The 21905-nt window shown below is 46.3% G+C and overlaps 1 protein-coding gene across 4 annotated transcripts; it reads left to right on the forward strand.

Annotated features, from left to right (window-relative positions):
- Positions 1–9800: 9800 nt before the first annotated feature.
- LOC117040406 (ras-related protein Rab-9B) lies at positions 9801–13788 on the forward strand. 4 transcript variants are annotated; one of them, XM_033138168.1, is made up of 3 exons: positions 9801–9912; positions 10848–10920; positions 12900–13788. In XM_033138168.1, the coding sequence occupies exon 3, from the start codon at positions 12917–12919 to the stop codon at positions 13520–13522; it is 606 nt and encodes a 201-aa protein (XP_032994059.1). In that variant the 5' UTR covers positions 9801–9912; positions 10848–10920; positions 12900–12916; the 3' UTR covers positions 13523–13788. The 4 variants fall into 4 exon arrangements, with proteins under 4 accessions (XP_032994059.1, XP_032994058.1, XP_032994056.1 ...); XM_033138167.1 differs by lacking the exon at positions 10848–10920; XM_033138165.1 differs by lacking the exon at positions 10848–10920 and having other exon boundaries at positions 9802–9881.
- Positions 13789–21905: the final 8117 nt, after the last annotated feature.

The raw sequence follows: 21905 nt of genomic DNA on the forward strand, positions 1-21905 counted from the left end.
GAGAACTGGAATAAAGGCTGGAAATATTAGAAACTGGGAGGAGCCAAAATTGACAGATTTGCCCATCCCATTCAGCTTTGTGTTTTTGGAAACAGGGATCACTCCTTTGTCCCAGAATACTGAGGTGTAACTTGATACCCACAGAATTTAGCAGAGACTAATCCAATACACATTCAGTCTCTATCTTGGAACTGCGTCTAAATGCAGCTTACATGGCTACAATACACAGTCTATTTTCCGCTATTATATCACCTTTAGGCCAATAACTCAAAACCTTGCTTGCTATTTTGTGACTTTTTGACTGACCTTAATAAATGTATTGCTCCACTGTGATCCACTGTGGGTTTTGAATTCGTGTTTATTTGTTGTTGTTTAGTCATTTAGTCATGTCCTACTCTTCGTGACCCCATGGACCAGAGCACGCCAGGCTCTCCTGTCTTCCACTGCCTCCCGCAGTTTGGTCAGACTCATGTTGGTAGCTTCAAGAACACTGTCCAGCCATCTCGTCCTCTGTTGTCCCCTTTTCCTTGTTCCCTCAATTTCCCCCAGCATCAGGGTCTTTTCCAGGGAGTCTTCTCTTCTCATGAGGTGGCCAAAGTATTGGACCCTCAACATCAGGATCAGTCCTTCCAGGGAGCACTCAGGGCTGATTTCCTTAAGAATGGATAGGTTTGATCTTCTTGCAGTCCATGGGACTCTCAAGAGTCTCCTCCAGCACCATAATTCAAAAGCATCAATTCTTTGGCAATCAGCCTTCTTTATGGTCCAGCTCTCACTTCCATACACCACTACTGGGAAAACCATAGCTTTAACTATATGGACCTTTGTCGGCAAGGTGATGTTTGTGCTTTTTAAGATGCTGTCTAGGTTTATTAAGGAAGGAATAATTTATTATTGACCAAGTACATTTTCCAACATACTTGGAATTTGTTTCGGCTACATTGCAATGTAAACATACAAACACTGTTCCACTCACAATACAAAGAAGCAAAGAAACCACACCCATAATTGACCTCCCCTTCAGCTACACAACTACGAATTTAACAATTTAATGGCACAAGGGAAAAAACTGTTCCTGTGCCTGCCTGATTTTGTATATGAAGTCCTGTAGCGACGTCCAGATGGAAGTAAATCAAGCAGACGATGGCCGGGATGTAAAGGACCTGCTACAATTCTCTCTGCTCTCTTCCTAACTCGGGTAGCATAGGTTGTCTTTATTGTAGGCAAGCTAGCACCAGTTACCCTTTCTGCAATTCTTACAGCTCGTTGGAGCCTTTTCTTGTCTATCTTGGAGGCTGTACTGTACCAAGCAGTAAAAGAATTACAGAGAACAGTTTCAATGATGCCTCTGTAAAATTGGATCAACACTTCCTGGGGCAATTTAAATTTCCTTAGTTGACACAGGAAATACAACCTCTGGTGGACCTTTTAAATAATACTATTGATGTTGTTTGACCAATTTAAGTTTTGAGAAATTATAGAGCCCAGGAACTTAAAGGACTCTACTACTACAACCATGTTACCAAGGATGGAAAGTGGCGGCAGGATATCAATATCCATTATCTCAAGAAAGCAATAGCATGTTACGGATATCCCTTATAAACAGAGGCTTATAAACAGAGGCTACCTAAAGGATGGGACATTTTAAAATTGATTACTGTTTTTCTGCATCTTGGAATAATAGCGGAACAAGACAGGAGAACTCTTGACAGGAACAATGATGCTGCCATCTAGTGTTCTCTAGTGGAAGCGAAAGCAAGTGTTTTCTCTTCAGGTGAATGGAAAAGACTGCATTGGGTTATCATAGAAGGAATGAAACAACACCTGAACATTTCTAGTACGTCCTTGGTTGGTGTTCAATGTGCCATTTGTTGAATCCATACACATTGCAATAACAGAGGGCGGGGAGGGTGCTCTTTTGGCTCCAAGGTGGAATTATATCGTGCAGCATTTGCAAGAGCTCTTGGGAACGGTCTGTGGCTCAGTGGGAGAGCATCTGCTTTGCGTGCAGATTGCAGAAGGTCCCAGGTTCAATCCCTGGCATCTCCAGGTAACCTGGGAAAGACTGCAGTTTTGCCCCAAGACTATTTGCTCATCTACCCCAGGATTATTGACAATGACTGGTAGGGGATCTTCCTGGGACTTGGGCAGGTTCCCTGCCATTGAACCGGGACCCCTGTTTCCCCAGAAGCATAAGCTCAGCTGAGAAATAAATCCAGGGCAAAGAAACAGCAACAAATCACTTTACTCCTAACAAGTGTTATCAGTACTAATGAAACATGTGACTGGACTGAGTTATTTATAGGAAGAGCTGCAGGAGGCAATGGGCTGTATCCAGCCTTCTCTATCCATTGGAACATGGGCTCTCTTCTTGCGCTACCAGAAAGTGAATTTTAATGTTGAACAACAGAGGGATCCCATCCAACAGCTGCACTAGCAGAAACCCCTTTGTGCAACAGATGACACAATCTATTTCACAGCAAAGGTACCAACAGCCTGCTCATGCCTTCTGTTGTTCAGCAATGTTCCACTGGTGCAAAACATTTCATCAGCAGAACAGGTTTATCACTAAGTATGTCTCTATGTCTGGGGGGTGGGGGGAATCTCAAGTGGGGAGGCCAAAGAAAGCAGGAATACATATCAAAAGCAACTGTCATGAGAATAATGTCAGAATAACATAATAAAGCAACAACTTAATAGCAAATGCAACAGCACATATATTTTAAAAACAGCATGATAAATATAATGAGATTGCATTACAAGTAATACACCTCCTGGCAATTGCAAAAATAACAAGGAAGTATGACAGTTTTGCTTTGGTCACAGAAACACCCCTCACATGAGGTTGGTCATGTTAGGTCTCTCATTGTTTTACTATCCCTCTTGCTTAGGCATCTATGAGAGAGAAATTAAGAAGTGAAAAACAGAATTAGTACTTCCTGTTATCTGGGGTGCCTGGTCTCCCTTTTGAGTGGCTGACAGCAGCTGAATGAAAAGCCTCAGGAGGAGAGATCCTTTAATTTAACCATAAAATAACATGACTGCTCTCGGCCTGGTGTGTGTGGCTTCTGTGAAGTGCTGAGCCATAAAGAGAACTCATGTTTCTTCCTTACTGGGGACTCTTGTTTGTCATTTTTATAAATCAGTGTTTATAGGTCTAATTATTGTAAATGCAGCAGACAATAAAGGTGACTGTGAATGCAACATCCGATAATGAATTTTGCAGCAAGCCTGCTGAGCTGAAAAAGGCAGCTGGAAGGATGTTATTTTTCTGTATGATAATTATAGATGTTTACATCCTTCTCTCTCTCTCTCTCCTCCTTGTGGCACCAAGACTGCAGTTTCCTCCCAGGTAAGATATGCTAAGCTCCCTCTTTAGTGGGTTAGCAAAGTTATTTTTTATAAACAGGTTAGTTTTTAATATATAATCTGCAGTTTTAAAAACTTTTAACAACTGTGTTATGCGAAATGTAAGTTAATGAAATTAATACTATTGTTGTTATATGTTTTTAACAACAACAACAACAACAACAACAACAATACATTATTAGGGGTATTTTTTCCCCTTTTCATGCTATCTGTACGAGCATTTAGTTCTGTAATGCTATCAATTAATATTTTATGTGCTGCTAATATATTGCTGTTAATGACTCATTTTTATTCTGATGGATTTTCTTATTTTATTGCAAGACACTTGGATGGTTTTAACAGAAAATCAAATGCTAAAAACATAAAACATGTCCACATATATAATATGAAACTAAGTCTCCAATCCAAGCAGAGTAAGTCCCCTTGAACACATTGAGCCTTCTGAATAAACATGCATAGAATTTCACTGTCAACTAATCCATTTGTTTTCTCCATTATCAACGTTATTTTAGAGAGAAACAAGAAGGCAGGTCCCTGTCCTGGTGGGTTTACAATTAATACCTGAGTAGGGTTTTGGATTAGGGAATTTTACTCAAAATGTAAAATTCTGCAAAGTTTTTTAAGGAAACCACAAACCTAACCCCAAAATAGCGATTTTAAACTTTTTGAGCTGTTTCCGCTGCTTTTTCTATTGTGTTGCCATACATCCAGGTTTTCCCTGACAAAATTCCCCCCTGACGCCATTTGTACACCCCCAAACCAGGACATGTCAGGAATTTACCTGGTGTATGGCAAGCCTATACTTGAGCAAAACTCAACATACATGTTCATTTTCCTTCCTGTGTAGGAAAAGCAGAAAGTGGGCAGCAACACTTTGATGAGCCTGTTCTCCGCTTACGTTGTTCACAGGCATGTTGTTTGTTGTGCCGTGTGTGTGTGTGTGTGTGTGTGTGTGTTCAGATTTGGACACAGAGTTTTCAGGAGGACATTTTGTGGGTTAAAGTCCAGGATCAAAGGCAGGTGTTAACTGCTCCACTTAAGTAACTGTGAGAAACTTTTCAGCCCTGAGATCATTAGCGCAGCTCATAATGTTGTCAAAAAGCTGGGTTTTTTGCCACATCAGCATTTGCAGCTAAATGGTCTGCCTTGTCTTCAGCTGCATCAGAAGATTTAAAGGGACACGACTGTTCTCAATCTCTGGCCATCTTACTGCTGAATGCTTGCCATTGCAGCATTCGAGAGGGGGCAATTAATACAGAAAAGCAGCAGAAGAGAGCGTTTTGCTTAGCTCATCCCTTGCCTACTGCTCCTCTTGCCCTCTCCCTCAGTCCCTGAGAGAAAAATGGTGGGTAGGGGCTGTCATTAACCATTTCTACCAGCAGCAACCTTGTCTCTGACACAGCGGCAGCAGAGCTAGCTGGATCATGAAGACTAGTGGGGCAAGCTATGGAGGCACTGAGCTCAGATCCATCCACAGTGCCTGTCAGCAGGGACCCCCTTGATCCAGAGACTCCCAAAACAACAATGTCTGCACCAGACTCTCCTGAAGAGCAGAATGTCTTTGTGTTTCATGCTTCTTGGGGCTTGCTTGCCAGCACAGGCAAAGAAGAAGGAGGGGGCTGGGATAGGGTTAGGCCCAAGACTGGATAAAAGGCCTTGTTTGAGTTGTTAGAACAGGTAGTCTGCTTGGCACTATCCAAGGTGCTGGAGCCCTCGCCAGCTGTCACTCACAGGCATTTATCAAGCCTTATGACACAATCATGGGACACGGGTGGCGCTGTGGTCTAAACCACAGAGCCTAGGGCTTGCCGATCAGAAGATCGGCGGTTCGAATCCCCCCCAACGGGGTGAGCTCCTGTTGCTTGGTCCCAGCTCCTGCCAACCTAGCAGTTCGAAAGCACGTCAAAGTGCAAGTAGATAAATAGGCGGGAAGGTAAACGGCGTTTCCGTGCGCTGCTCTGGTTCGCCAGAAGCGGCTTAGTCATGCTGGCCACATGACCTGGAAGCTGTACGCCGGCTCCCTCGGCCAGTAAAGCAAGATGAGCGTCACAACCCCAGAGTCGTTTGCGACTGGACTTAACAGGCAGGGGTCCCTTTACCTTTACCTTTATGACACAATCAGGGCAGGGCAAAAGGTCCTCACACACATACAAACAAAACTCACTGCAATCAACTAAATGCAACCAACCATGCTATGGGCTCTCCAACTTCTCGCACCACCTTAAAAACAGACAGACAAATGAAGAGCCTACCCTAGCAATGGGCCAACACAAAACCTTTGCACATATACTAGGCAAAAGAATGAAAGATCATTACTTGCCTTCTTTCTCCCTCTTCTTCCCCCAGTCCTCTCCCCCGCACCCCAATCTCACAATGTCTATGACAGCAGGGTCTCACACCAAATGCAGCTGGCCTGTAGAAAGTTGTGTATAACCTTGTTAACTATGAAAATTCTTTAATAAAAACTATTTTTTTAAAAAAGTTACAGGATAGGGAGGACAGGAACATTGCAGCAACCTTCTCCAACCCACAGTTGGTGGGTTCCCGCCTCACTTTGCTTATTATTGCTCTTCCTTAACAACAACAACAACAACAACAACAACAACAACAACAACAGATGTTTGGTGACCCTTGTTTGAAGACATGGATCTGCTGCCTTCAAATGTAGTTCTCCCCAAGCTAAGGAGCATGTCAGGCAACTGGAGACAGACCAATATCCAAACCCCAGTTTTTGTGGCATTCAAATGGCTTCTGACTCTTGTAATTCTTTACCGAGCCTCTGGGGTGCAGAAAATCCCAAACGGCTCTCCTCTTTGGGGTGGCAAAAATACAAGCAAATGAAGGCTGCAAATCCTAAATAAACTTAAGGATCATCCACACTTCCATTTGTCTTGTGCCTAGAAAGCACAAGTCTGAGCAGTTTTCTGTTTGCCCTGTGCTTGTCAGGCATGGGTCCAAGCAGTTTTGTCTTTGCACAGCTTCCGCCCAGAAAACCCGCTATTTAGTGCTATATTGGAACAAAGCGCAATCCGCAAAAAAAACCTATTGCTGTTCGTTCCAATTCAGTGCTGAACCACAGGTTTTCCTAGGATCAAGCAGTGGGGAAAACAGAAGTCTGGATCAGCCCATTCTGGAGAGGAAGCCCCATTTGGGGCTTGCTTCTGAGTAGGATTGAGTTCTATATCACTGGCTATTTTTTTTTGTCTTTCCTTTAATGTACTGGTCTCCAAGAAACTGCTGTGTAAAGGAGAGAAATCACCCTGCCTAATGGTAAGGTCAACCAGAGCTGTTAAAAAGCGCCACCACCGTATACAATGTTTTATAGAGCATAGTAAACCAAAAGGCCCCTATCACCATAGTGAAAGACTGGCAGAATCTAGACTGGCATCTTTGGAGTTAGTATTGCCAATTTCCAAACTCATCTTCAGTCGTTGAGTGTAATAAAAACAAAAACGGTGATATGAAGGACATACAGCTGATCTAAGCCAGTGTAACTGAATTCAGAGATAACAGGCAGGCTTGTTAATAAGGGCAGTGATGATCAAACGAGAAGTGATCCAGAGAAATCCTGTGAAGGTTGCTGTGGTCAGAAACTTGTTTGAGCCCCATCATTAAAAACTGAGAACCAGGTCAAACTGAGCAGGAAGCAGAGCAAATTGAAAAAAAAGCCCATCTTCTTGAAACACAAGCAGAGGAACGTTCTCAAATCCGGCAATAAATATCAGTCTCTCTCTCTCTCTCTCTCTCTCTCTCTCTCTCTCGTTTGAAATGAAGCAGATAGATGTTGCAAGTGCCAAAGAAAATGTCTTCCTTTTAAAACATTTATTTAATGGGGAAGTTTAGAGAGAGAGATACTAAAGGCAAGGAGGAGGATAAATTGGCTTAAAGGGTGCTGCTGCGGAAAAGAATATGTGAGGAAAGGAGGGCATCTTTTGATAAGTTGTCAGAAAGAATTTGAGTAAAAGTTGTGAAATAATTATTATAGTATGAAATAATTTGTTAGGACAGGCAGGGAGTGTGTGTGTGGGTGTGTGTGTGTGTGCGTGTGGAGAAAATGCTGGACAACCAAGTTAATACCCAGGGTGGTGGTTGCCAAATTTCTCACTGCCCCAGACCACTTGAAAGTTGTTGAGGGCCTTGGAGGAGAATTTGATGCCTGTTGTTTAGCAGCTGTCATGTGCAGTGCTAGATGCCAACATATTTTATTTAAAAAAATCACATGCAGTTCAAATATTAATACGGTTAAAATACATTGGTACCTTGGGTTAAGAACTTAATTCGTTCTGGAGGTCTGTTCTTAACCTGAAACCATTCTTAACCTGAGGTACCACTTTAGCTAATGGGGCCTCCCATTGCCACCGGGCTGCGATTTCTGTTCTCATCCTGAGGTAAAGTTCTTAACCCGAGGTACTACTTTTGGGTTAGCAGAGTCTGTAACCTGAAGCGTCTGTAACCAGATGTACCACTGTACTCTTAGAAATAAAAGAAGCAATAAAAATATAACTGAAAGTCAATATGGATATTTTAATGTAGTGGATGGGCTTGTTGTGTTGAACAAAATTATTTGATATTCAGTGCAATGTTTGTTGAGTGTGTGTGTATATATATATATATATATGTGTGTGTGTGTGTGTGTGTGTGTGTGTGTGTGTGTGTGTGTTCAGTTTTACAATTTACATTTATATTCAAATACTAATCGTAAACATAAACATATAGGATTCCCTGAATCTTTAGACTTCCCTCCACCCCTTCATGGGTTCCATTGCCAGTCATATAGTTTCTCCATTTTTTAAAATTAAAAAATCAATTTTTACCTTACTTCTTGTTATGTTACATTACATTGGTACTCAAACGCCTTGGTTCCTAAACGCTGAAATCCCGGAAGTAAGTGTTCCAGTTTTTTAACGTTTTTTTAAAGCCAAATGTCTGATGCGACTGTCGGCTATTGTTTCTTGGGCACCTGCACCAATCAAAAGCCGCACCTTGTTTTTTTAACATTTCGGAAGTCAAACGGACTTCCAGAACAGATTAAGTTTGAGACCCAAGGTACCACTGTATTTGGCGCTTTTGTTTTGCTCTTTATTTTGCGTTTTTGTTTTTGCGTTTTTCTGTTAATTTGTTTTTGTGACTGTGTGGAACCCAGTTCAGCCTATCGATTGTGTGACTGCAGAAATGGATAAAAGCACCCCATCCAAACAATGACTATCATCAGTACAAGTAAGACTTTTTAAAAAATTTATTTTTATCATCTACAGTAGTCTTATTTATTTTATAGTACAGTACAATGATTATTGCTTTCATTTTATGGATCAATGGTTTCGTTAGATAGTAAAATTCATGTTAAATTGCTGTTTTAGGGTTGTTGTTTCCCCCCCCCAAAAAAAAGTCTGGAATAGATTAATCTGTTTTGCATTACTTTCTATGGGAAAGCACACCTTGGTTTTGGAATGCTTTGGTTTTGGAACAGATTTCCGGAACGGATTAAGTTTGAGAACCAAGGTACCACTGTACATTGTTTTAAAAAAACAGAAAGAATAATAATATAATTGTATAGTTGGAAGGGGCTCTAGGGTCATCTAGCCCAGCCCCTGCAATGCAGGAATCTCTTACTCAATATGAGGCTTGAAAACTATAAGGCACAGCCTAGGGCATTTTTATTCACTCCAGTGACTTGGACAGGTGAGATAATCCAGGAGAGCCATTTTATTCAAAAACTGAGATGTAGCAGTTAATTTTTTTTTTTTTTAAATACAGTGATTTGTTGAGGAACAACTTCACTGAAGAAAGCCACAGGCCAGCGTGACCCAGACCTCATTGCTGGTTACAAAAGGGGCCCCCTCTCACAGTTCGAGTTTCGGGGCCCCAACAATGTAGGTCTGCCACTGGCGCAATACCCTCCCTACCCCACCCCGTGGCCCCTGCAGACCCATAACGCCTCTTCAAAGGCCACCACGGTGCTGGCTGTTGGGGGTGGGGGGCTTGTCGAAGGTCCCGGATTCAATCCCACATGTCACCTCCAGATGTGGCTCCGAGGGAGAACTGGATCTTTAACTCTGGCGAGCCATTGCTGCTAGTCAGTACAGACGATACAACAGAACTAAGGTGGGCTTTTGGTCTGCCTTAGCGTAAGGTAGTTGCCACTGTGTTCCCTTCCCGTTGTTCCTGCCTGCGTTCCCCACCTGGCAGAGAAGAGGGCGCGCGCCCCCTGCCTCTTTGCCCGCTCTCTTTGCCTGCCTGCGGCCGGGTAAGGATTGTCCCTGCCGGCGCACCAGCTTCACACCTGTCGTGGCATGGGGGCGGGGCAGGCGGGGGGGGCGAGGCGGGCTCTTTTCCTATTGGTGGCCACAGCCGCGAAGTGATGCTGGCGGAAGAGGTTCGGGTCGCCGCAGGCAGTAAGCGCATGCGCAGTGGCCCCACCCCTCGCTCGGCCCGCCCGGCTCCAGATGCGCCTTTGATCTCCCGGTCAGCGCGGGCCGCGCGTTCGAGACCCGTCCGAGGCCGGCGGCGGGAAGGTGCGCTGCGTGGAAGCCTCGTGGGGAGATGGTGTGTCACTGGGCGCTCCCTCGGGGCAGGATCCAGTTCCTCATTTGCACTGCCGCGGGAGGCCGGACGGGTGGGCAATGGGCGGATCCCGGCGGGTCAGGTAGATCCCGGCCTTGGTGGTCTTCTCCGAGGGAGGATAGTTTGATGGTTCGGTTTTTGGGAAGGACAATGGATGCGCCTCCCTTCCAAATGTGGGGGTTCGGGGCCCTCTTGCTGCTTCTGCTGAGGGGGGGGGGTGTCCCGGAATCCCTGCCCTCAAGTCTAACCCATTGGGCATGACCGAGGCGCTTCCGAGCACACCGGAACTGCCTCGATCCATTGCCACCTCCAACCTGCCCTGTTTGCAAAGGGATCCGCCCTTTTAAAATCTATACTCCCGGAGGCAGTGATGTTTCTGAATGCTGGTTGCTGGAAACCACCGCTGAGCGCTCCTGTTTGCTGGTTTCTCATAAGGGGCACCTGGTTGGCCTTTGCGTCAGGACAGGATGCAGGACTGCGCGGGGTGGGGACGTTGGCCTGATCCAGACTCTTAATTTTCATGCTCTTAGCACCGCCCACTCTGCCACTTTCCAGTGGAGAGCAGGTAGAACTAGGTTCCTTATAAATAAAACGACAATAAAGTCAATCTTTCTGGGGCATCTTAGGGAAAAAAGGGCTATCACTCTGAGTGGGTGGAGCAGGGGGAGGGAGTGCTGGCCCCCTCTCCCTTACTCTGTGTGCAGCACCCCGTGGGGGTGGGGGGGTAGCCTGCACAATGGCAGTGCCAGCTGTGCCCACAGACAGAGCGATGTCAGGGCCTGCGGCTTTCTGCAAAGTGGCAGGTCTGCCCATCAAGAGACAAGGTGGGGAGCAAAAGGGACACTTGCCATGTAGGGTGTGTGTGTGTGGGGGATAGTTCATGCATAACAAGCTGAGTGAACTGCCTTGCCTTTCAGTGATGCTGCTGAGGCGTAGGTGTGGCATTGGCCAGGCTGCCCCGGAGGTGGGACTGTTCTCTCCACAGTACAGGTACGCTGCAGGTGGGCATTCAGCCAGCCCTCTGCCCTCACTGCTGTGTTCCCTGTTGGCATGGGGCAACCGGCTTACTTTCAAGCTGCCTATGTCAGCCCAGCAGATTTGTCCGGTTTCCAAAGCTGCAATTGCAAACCACAAGCCTACACTGAAGGAGTGTGGTTAGGAGAACGCCACATTGCTTGCCATACTTTTCTCTCTGCCCTGAGCTTAGGGGCCAACTCCTAGGGGGTGAGGTCCCTTCAGCTCTCCCCCACAATAAAATATTTGAGGGGGCTGGCCCCTCCCCCCAAAGTGAATAGGTGTAGCAATTCAAATGGTGCGTGTCTTGGGAGTTACCTGCCTGCCTCCAATGTTTTATTCAAGTTGGCATCCCTGAAGCAGTTGCAGACCTACATTCTGGGGCCCCTGAAGCTTGAACTTCACAGCCAGCAGTGGGGTCTGCATAACCACTGTTATCTTCAGTATCTTCACCACACTTTTACAAACATCTGTGCTCTCAAGCTTTGGGATTGTTGAAATATACGCAACAAAAAATTAATCAGTTTGAGTTGTGTCACTCAAATCTGGTCTACTATACTCCAAAAATTTAAGCCAAATGTGGATGAAGGTCGCTTCTGGGGCCCCGCTGGGATTAAGCTTTGTTAGTTTCATAGATCAGCACATCAGAGGAGCCCTGTGGGATCAGAGGCCTTCTGTGTTCTGGTCCAGTGTTCTGTTGGAATTGTGGCCAGCTAGATTTGCTTTTAGGGACGCGGGTGGTGCTGTGGGTTAAACCACAGAGCCTAGGGCTTGCCGATCAGAAGGTCAGTGGTTCAAATCCCCGTGACAGGGTGAGCTCCCGTTGCTTGGTCCCTGCTCCTGCCCACCTAGCAGTTCGAAAGCACGCCAAAAAGTGCAAGTAGATAAATATAGCAGGTACCGCTCCAGCAGAAAGGTAAACGGCATTTCCGTGTGCTGCTCTGGTCTGCCAGAAGCGGCTTAGTCATGCTGGCCACATGACCTGGGAGCTATACGCCAGCTCCCTCGGCCTATAGAACAAGATGAGCACGCAACCCGAGTCATCCGCGACTGGACTTAACAGTCAGGGGTCCCTTTACTTTTTAGATTTGCTTTTTTATTTTAGCTCGGCAGCAGAGCACCTCCTTGGCATGCAGAAGGCCTGTCCCTGGTGGTATCTCCAGGAAGGGCTGGGCATTGTCCCCTTCCTGAAAGCCTGAAGAGCCATTGCTGCCAGTCATGGCAGAACTCAATGGACCAGTCAGTGGTCAGATTCAGTCTAAGTCATTCCTACAAATCCACAAGCAGAATGCAAGCACCATGGCCCCTTTCCCCAATCTGTTCCCCAACGACTTATATGCAGAAACATGACACCCCTGAACCCTGGAGGAAACCTTCGAGGCAGCATGCAGTCACATAGGCTAGTAGCCATAGAAAGGCCTTTTGCACATCCTCCTCTGTTGATTTTTGAATCCCACTTCAAAGCCAGTGGCTGCTGCCACCCCTTGTGGCAACGAGTCCCACAAATTAATAGGCATATCAAAGAGGTGGGGAACCTTGGGCCCAGGGGATGAATGCGGCCCTCCGTGCCTCTCTGTCTGGCCCTTGGAACTCTCACTAGTGTGTGGAGTATGTCCTTGACCTCTGGCCATGCCTCTTCCCTGGATGGAGGATAGAGAGCAGAGCAAGGTGTGGGTGGGTGTGTGGAAACAGGCCCAATGTACAAAGGTGAAATTTGCATCTGTTGCTCTGAAAGCTTCTCCCCCTTGGCTCCACCCCTCATTTGCATGCGGCCCTTGGAACGTTGCCTGGCAGGGATTGTGGCCCTCAGTCTGAAAAAAGGTCCTCTGCCCCTGGCAGGCACTGGAAATGCAGCAGAGGCAGGCAAGATTCCTCTCTCTAATGTGGTGGAAGAGAGAGACGTGGCCAGCTTACCAACTGCCCTCTCACTAACGGAGGCTGCCTTTTCCCTCTAGATCTTTCCTCTGCTGCCATGAGTGGGAAGTCACTGCTGCTGAAGGTGATCCTCCTAGGTGATGGCGGCGTTGGGAAGAGCTCCCTCATGAACCGCTATGTCACCAACAAGTTTGACTCGCAGGCCTTCCACACCATTGGGGTTGAGTTCCTCAACCGGGACCTGGAGGTGGATGGGCGCTTCGTGACGCTCCAGATCTGGGACACAGCTGGGCAGGAGCGCTTCAAGAGCTTGCGGACCCCCTTCTACCGGGGAGCTGACTGCTGCCTGCTGACCTTCAGCGTGGATGACCGGCAGAGCTTCGACAACCTGGGCCACTGGCAGAAGGAGTTCATCTGCTACGCCAACGTGAAGGACCCCAGCCACTTCCCCTTTGTGGTTCTGGGCAACAAGGTGGACAAGCTGGAGAGGCAGGTGACCTCCGAAGAGGCCCAGGCCTGGTGCATGGAGCACGGCAACTACCCCTACCTAGAGACGAGTGCCAAAGACGACACCAACGTGGCAGTGGCCTTTGAGGAAGCTGTGCGGCAGGTGTTGGCCATGGAGGAGCAGCTGGAGCACTGTGTGCTGGGCCATGCAATTGACCTGCATACCAGCAGCAAGGCAGGCTCTTCCTGCTGCTGAGAGAAGCCAAGGAGGAGGGGAGGGGGAGGGCACATCCTGGAACAGTAGATGCCAGGTGTGGGGTCCCTCAGGCTGCAGTCAGAGTGGGGGGCAGAGGGCTTTGAGAAGAGGACAGCTGGAAGGTCTCATTCCTGCATCATCGCATACCTAACCCACTGAGCAGTGTCCAGATCAAGGGATGTAATAGTTCCATTCTATTCTGCCTTATTCAGACAACACCTGGAGTCCTGTATCCAGTTCTGGGCACCACAATTTAAGAAGGATATTGGCAAGCTGGAACGTGTGTAGGGGAGTGCAACCAAGATGATCAAGGGTCTGGAAACCAAGCCTTATGAGGAACGGTTGAGGGAACTGGGTATGTTTAGCCTGAATAAAAGGATACTGAGAGGAGATATGATAGCCATCTTCAAACATCCCAAGGGCTGACACATGGAAGATGGAGCAAATTACAAGAAAGGAGATTCTGACTAAACACCAGAAAGGACTATCTGACAATAAGAGCTCTTTGGCAGTGGAATGGACTCCGTCAGAAGGTGGTGGACTCTCCTTCATTGAGGGTTTTTAAGCAGAGGCTGGATGGCCATCTGCCATGGATACTTTAGCTGAGATTCTTGCATTGCAGGGGGTTGGGCTAGATGAACCTCAGGATCCCTTCCAGCTCTACGATTCTATGAGCCCAAAGCCTTGTTTAGAGGAAAGTAGGCATCCATACTTCTGTCTGTCCCGGTATTGGCTCTCCCTGGTTCTCAGGCCAGGATGGGGCCATGCTACCTGGAACCTGCTTAACTGGAGATGCCACTGCCAGATGTTTTGCCCTGCAGAGTTCTGCTTGCAAAGCAGCTGCAGCCTCATTTCAGCACTTTGTTGCTGGGGCTTCAAGGGAGCGTGAAGGTTTGCAGCAAAAGTTGCAAGGTGGGAAATGCAGCTGTTGGCTTCTTGCTCCCCTTTCTGGATATGGCTGCCAAAGTAGTGGTGGTGGGGCTTAGAAGAGAGTGGGAGTTTACTGAGCAGGAACCCACCCCTCCCTGACCTTGATTGGGAGGAGGCTGCAAAGGTTTGGGGGATGGAGGGGGAAAGACATGCTGGAGGTCTGCGAGGGGAATCTGATGGGCTGGAATCTGTGCCTGGGAGGGGCGACACTCAGTTGTGAGTACAGTCGCCTGCTTGTTGCTTGGCAGTGCAGCAAAGTGAGTGTTAGCAGAGAGTTGCTTGCAGACAGAACAGAACAGTCCAGCCTGCACAAACAGGGATTCTTGTCTCCCCATGAGAACCCATTGCTTTTGCTCTCCATCCTGTTGTGGGAAGTAGCACCGTGTCTCACCCCTCTCTGAGACATCTGTGACAGAGGCTCACTTGCACCAAGCCACGCCCAAGTGGCCATGCTGCAATCACGTGAAGAGGAAGAAGGCCCAAGGAGGATTGTGTGCAGGTAGGTGCAGGTGCAAATGCTGCAGCCTCGCTTGATTGCTCTGTTGCTCCTGGATGTAGAGGCGCCTGTTCCAATCTCTTGCTGCGGCTGCACCATGTGTCTGGCCTAGGTATTGACACTGCATTAGGGTTGCCATATTTCAAAAAAGTAAAAACCAGGACACCCTGAAAGTTGTTGGGCTTTTTTATAGGAAGACCCCAAAGTGCCACCTTTCAGAATCAGCCCCCCTCCCACGTCAATTCTGCCTTTGAAATCCCAGTAATGTCTTGGGAAAATCCAGACGTATGGCAGCCCTACACTGGATGGAGCTGCTGTTGTCGCTTCCTGCACAGGGTGGACTGTCAAGTGTTGATAGCAAACGAGGAATTGCAGCCCCTCCGGACTGTCTTCTGCACTATGTTTCTGACACAATAATAGTGCATTAGGGGTGGCTATATTCTGGAGTGTCCACACCTAATCCTGCTTTATTAGCTCATCTGCAATGCTTCCCCATGGCAATATTGTTGCTGGAGGGGCTGTAGTGCAGCCAAAGTGGGACAAAATAGGATATAAAAAGTGACACAATTCCAACAGAAAGTTACAAGACAAAGTCACAAGACTATGCACAAACTGGAAACAAATCAGTGTGTCCACTTCAAAACCTTTGTAGGTGCAAAGGGTATTGAAAGTGGGCTTGTGTATAACTGCCTTGATACTATCATGAGCACAAGTTGTATGGCAGGGTGTTGGACCTGATGACCCTCAGGGTCCCTTCCAACTCTACAATTCTACAATTCTTCGAAATCATCACAAATGCACAAATGGAAAAGACATTGAGTAGCTGCCTCAGAGCACTTAGAGGGTGCCACAAGTTTCCTCTGCACTGTGTGGCATCAGAAATGCTGTTCATGTCTCTGGCTAGAGCAAGGCTCAAGATCTGTGTCACCCAGAGACAGGGATACCCCTGCCCTGAGCACAGACAAGCAATCTCCAATGCCTGCTACTGCTGCGACACTTGAACTTTTGGGGGGGGGGTGCTCTTGGTTAGGTTATAGCAGAGGGTGGAAAATGCACACGTGTGTGCGCACACACAAAACCCAAACTGTGACCCATAAATCAGTCAGCTTGAGTCTTTGCCCCTGGTACATTGCTGAGTTCCCGTCAGTTCCCATTTCCTCCATTCTGCTGTCACAGAGCAGAGCGTTGCATGTCTTCCCGCTGCTCCTGTCCTGGGGGAGCATTTTTCCACCAGAGTTCCCAGCTCAGTGCTGAGGGTTAAGGCCATGAGGGGCCTTGTTATGGCCACTTCTCACTAGGCGCTAATAGGCTGTGCTCGCTTGAGAGCCGTTAATCTGATGTTCTCCATGCTTAATGCCACTCTGCCATGAAATGTGGAGCAATAGGTGGGCAATCTCTGCAGGGACTCCTGAGAAGTGGAACCCATCATTCCACAGAAAAATATGCCTGCTAGGGCAAAGCTGCTACTTTTTTTGGGGGGGGGGGGGTTGGCTGGCAGAGTTGAACCCCCAGATGCCTTCCAGTAGTGAGTGGGAAATGCAAGCCACTAAAAGACCACCTGCCCTTCTTTTCTACTTGGTAGCTTGCCTTTTCCTGCTTGTTGGTGTTTTACAGCTGCCAGCCCAGCAAAACTGCCACCTGAAGTGGCAAGGACCCCTGGCATGTTCTTGCATAGACCGTGTGGGCTATCCCTTGACATGCACTGCCCCCAGGCTACATCTGCAAAAGGGGGAAGCAAGCCTGGATAGCTCAGTCGGTTAGAGCGTGGTGCTAATAACGCCAAGGTTGCAGGTTTGATTCCAGTATTGGACAACTGCATATTCCTGCATTGCAGGGGGTCGGATGAGATGATCCTCAGGGTCCCTTCCAACTCTACGATTCTACGAATAGCTGTGGGGCTGTTGTGAGTCTCACAGGGAAGACCTTGGAGGTGGAGGTCAATGCTTGCAGGCAGATGAGCTTCATGCCAAGTGAACTGGATGGTGCATAGGAATGACACCAATTAAAGCCTGAAATGTATCTTGCAGCACCTGTAGTGAACTAGATGCTTACATTTATGTTACAGGCCAATGTTTTGTTTGTTGGACCTGCATTTAAAAATAAATAAATGAAAAGGAGACGTCTGGCAATGACTCATTTCAAAGTGCAGCCGGTTACCTCCTTGAAGGTTGAGTTTTGCCTTTGCAGTCTTCCCACCTGCTTGCTTCATCTGCCTGACCGATTCTCCTTTAGTCTTCTGTTGGTGCAGATCCTCCAGCACTCCAGAGGAGCAGGAAATGTAAAGAGGCCAAACTGTCTTGTATTTAAGCCAATAAAACATGGATGTATTAATAAAAGGAACAATCATTTCCATTTTGTCTCTAACACAAACGAGCAATGTGGGTCTGTGGCAAAGCTGCCTTTGAATTTGCCAGCAGGTGTTTAGAAACCCTGCGTGGAGACCTCTAACAGGGGAGGGGGCTTGGCTCACTGAGACACACCTTGAAGAGCCATGCAGGCTATGGAACCATCAGAAGTCACACAGGTCCCACTGGCAACACCTAAGATTCTGCTACCTTTACTTATCGAGTTAGTCACCCATCTTGCCTCTTTGGGCTAAAGAGTCTCCAGGTGCATTTGTGCCTTAATAAAATCAAGGAGAAATAACTTTGGATTTCACCCCTAGGGAGAGGAACTAGAAGGACGACTAGCAGCCTGAAGCCGAAAGGGGAGTACTCTTGGTCAATACGAGTGCTCTATGATTCTATAATACAGTTCAAGGGCAAATGCACCTCTGGGAGGTGACATCCAGCTGCTCCTTCTCACCCTCTTTCCCTGGCTAAACCCTCTTCATTCTGCACAGCAACCAAAGGCAAAAAAGGCATTGCAGTCACTCTGTCACTCAGCTAGTTTGCACCATTGTGCCTTTATTCCTGGGAAGGGTTTCATTCCAGGGTCCAACTAAGCTAGGGCATGGCAGGGTGGGTGGAATCTCTGGACATGTTCCATGGGGTGGGGATCTGTTGGGGGCTGGATGGTTACAATGGGTGGGAGCAGAGTCGAAAGTGGGTAGAGTTTGCAGGATGGCGTAGCTCACTAGCTCAGTGGCAGAACTATATTTTGGGGGGCCCTGAAGCTCAAATTGTTATGGAGGGCCCTTTGCAATCAGCAATGAAGTCTTGGTGACCCCTGTGATCTTCAATGGCAGATCACTACATTTGTTTTGTTTTTTTTAAAATTAACTCCTACTACTAAGATTTTGATTTAAATGACTGTCCTGGATTATCTCACCTGTCCAAGTCACTGGGGTGAATAAAAATGCCCTACAATTTATAGTTTCTGAGCCCTATGTTGGGCAAAATATTCCTGCATTGCAGTGGGTTGGACTAGATGACCCACAGGGTCCCTTCCATTTCTACCATTTATGATTCTATAAAAAAAATTTCAGTTATTTCTAGCAACATATTCACATCCAGTTTCATCCCCTGAGAGCTTCCTTGATTTTCTGGAGACAATATGCAGAAAGAATTTAAGTGCCCTCCAGCAGAACAGCCAACTTAACACCTTGGGTCTCCAACTGTTTTTGGACTGCAACTCCCATCTTTCACCTTTCCTTTCTTCTTCCAGCATAATCTTTGAGAAAGTGTGAGCAGGCACTGAAAGTGTTAACCAGCGAGCGCCACTGAAGTCGCTGCAAGGCAGAAGCTGGGCTCTCTTATCAGTTCTTGAATGACTAACTAATTGTAGTAGAAACAAAATTGAAAATTCTTTCTAGTAGCACCTTAGAGACCAACTGAGTTTGTTCCTGGTATGAGCTTTCGTGTGCATGCACACTTCTTCAGATGCATGCACACGAAAGCTCATACCAGGAACAAACTCAGTTGGTCTCTAAGGTGCTACTAGAAAGAATTTTCAATTTTGTTTTGACTATGGCAGACCAACACGGCTACCCACCTGTAATTGTAGTAGCTGCATGTTTTTGTTTGTTTGTCTGTTTATATGAAGTGAACCCTTTAAGGTGAGGGATTGCTTTCTGGCAAATGTAAGCTGTTCTGGAAAGTATCACAAAGTTGAGACTTTTATTTGTGGCGGTGGAAGGACGGGATGATTTATTTGGCTCTACTTGCATCGTATTTACTTTGCAAGGCCTTGGAGCTGCTGTAATTATTGGAAGTGATTCCGGGTGTTGATGGGCCATCAGTGGGACAACCTAGCACTCTTAGCAGGATGCTTTTAATGAAAGAAACTCAAATTACTGTAGGCTCAGGACAGTAAAGGAAAGCCAGAAAGAGTCCCATGTCTGCAGAAGAGCAAATAGGTTGACTCTCCTCCTTATTCTTTGAAGAAGGTAAATACATTCCATGGAGGTAAATATATTACAGGAGCAAAACCCATTTCAATAGCTTTTTGCTCCTAGATAAGTGTGTATAGGATTGCAGCATGAGTATGCAAGCTTGTGTGCACTTGGATTGACTAAAGGGTTATATCGCACTAAGTTAGACACATGGTAGCCTCACTGAAATTCATAGACTTATGCTTGTCATGTGCATCTATTCTGAGCAGGACTAATGTTGGATGCAATCCGATGTCTATGTGCACACACAAACATGCTTAATTTAGAGTGGCACCTTATACTTCCAAGTATATATGCCCAGGGCAATGGTGTTAGTTTTGAGAAAACGGCAAATGTGTCCGCCGCCCCCCCCCCCAAAATCGGGGTCATTGTGTGATTATGTTGGCTCATCCAAATGAGAAGTATCCTGGATTTACAGGGATTATTACTTTTAAAGGTGGATGGAATACAATAAACAGAGTAATTAGGCCCAGTGGATCTAGAAATAATTTCTGAAGGTGTTTCCAAGCATCATGTTTACCACATGGCAAACCATCAGTGTTCCCTATGGGGCTTCTGAGAGAGCTGTTGGGATGCTCATTTTAGGAAAGTTGTCCAGAGGGATCATGCCTCACGCAAGATCTTCTGAAGTGGCGCAAAGAGCAATATGATTATTTGTTTGTTTGTAACTTTCCCTACCTACACTTCAGGATAAGATCCCAGGGCTGCTTGTAACAGTAGAATGTACAACAATGAAAACAGATGAAACCATCACAAGTACAAAGCATGTAAAACCGTTCCAGAATGGAACAGAATGATATGAATTCTGCAAAAGTGGTAGGTCTTAAAAACAACAACAACAAAATATTGTAGCTGTCAAGAACCAGGATAAAGGGGTCTATCTTTAGCATAAACAAAAGCTGGATGCACCTCTGATTAGCCTCCACCTGTTGTGCCCAAAGGACGCTGCTATGTCCTAAGCTGCATTGTTTGCCCACCTAAAATCTCATTCAGGGATCTTTTTATTTGTGAGGGTTTTGAGTTTCTGTTGTGCTCCACTCCTCAATTTTAAGCTTAGTAAAAAAAGGAAACTGGCTGAGCAGGGAATATAAAAAGAGGTTTATAAAATAATGTATGCTGTGGTAAAATTGTAGAAAGAGAAATATTTTCCCCCATCTCCCATAATACTAGAATGTGGGGCCAAACATGCAAATGCATTGGCAACAGGTTCTACTGGCACAGCTGTCTAGTCCCAAAACCCTGTGCCACTCGTTTTTAGTCTTCTGTTTTGTTTGAGGAATGCATTCATCACCATTCAGAACAAAATCTTCCCATGGCAGCTTGCAATATTTAAAACTATTAAAAAATATAATGCTAGACCATCAGTTCGATACTAAATATAAGAAATGTAATACTGTGTCATCAGAGCAGCAATGGTAAAGGTATTTTGATGAGACTCCACATTGGGAAGCAGGGTGTCACTTAATGCTGGTTGCTAGTGGGCGACAGGCCCTGGAAGTCTGCCCTGAAGTCCTGGCCTTTGATGGTGCCTTTGCTCTGATGCTGCAAGGCTCTCCTTATGTTTTTACCACTGAGCTATTGGCCTTAACCAACATAACTGCAGAAGAGGAATACCCTCCAATATTTCTTGAGTTGATACGAGTACATGGCCTCTCTCTTTCTATCCTTCAATCTCCCCCAGTCCAGTACTTTGAGCCAGATGCAAGCCTTTGATGAAACGCTGTCCTTGTTTGCTTGCCCCCTATTTTAAGGAGATGCTTCACTGAATCTGCTTTCATCGCAATCTCTGCAGCGTTAAAACATAGCCAGCGCAACCAGAACATTGCATGCCTTCACCCACCCACCCACCCATGTGCATGTACACCCACATATACACACTTATGTTCACCCCCCCCCCAATAAAGGGGTGGGAGGGAAACGCTCAGTTGCTATAGCAGTGTGACCACCTTTACGGAAGAGAGGGCAAACAAAACCCACTGCTTTTTTTCAGATAAACAGATGGGATGTATTCACGCAAGTGGCGGCCAATAATGTAAGGTGAAGGGTTCAATACTTCCCGTGGGAGATTCTTCCCCTAGTGTTCCCCTGCTTTATATAACAGGAAATGTGTCCCCTTTTAACCCTCAGATCTCTCTCTCCCCTCCTCCATCTCTTTTGTAATGCACTAGATACTTACTAGAGGATGTTCAAAATGAAACTCCTAGTCATAAATATGCAGATTTAATGTATAGCATTTATCCATTGCCTCCTGCCAGTCCAGAGCACTTCATATTTTATTTATAGTTATTTATTACATTTATATCCCAGCTTTCTTCCCGAATGACCTTGTCTTGGGTAGCTTAGGACCCAACTCCTGTCATACAGAACAAAGTTGTTGCGATTATTACAAATATATATGACATATATATATATATATATGTGTGTGTGTGTGTGTGTGTGTGTGTGTGTGTGTGTGACCCATCCTATTTACTTTACTGTAATTTGTTTCAAACTGATTTTAACATTATATACCTAAATAGCTGTGACCTGCCTTGGAACCTTACGATGAAAGGAAGGTAATTTAGGCGCACCCAACTGATGCACAATCACCAACACATGAGTCCTTTTGGACCCGGAAGGGGGCA

The sequence above is a fragment of the Lacerta agilis genome, chromosome Z (assembly GCF_009819535.1).
Source record: "Lacerta agilis isolate rLacAgi1 chromosome Z, rLacAgi1.pri, whole genome shotgun sequence".
In the NCBI taxonomy this organism is placed as follows: domain Eukaryota; kingdom Metazoa; phylum Chordata; class Lepidosauria; order Squamata; family Lacertidae; genus Lacerta; species Lacerta agilis.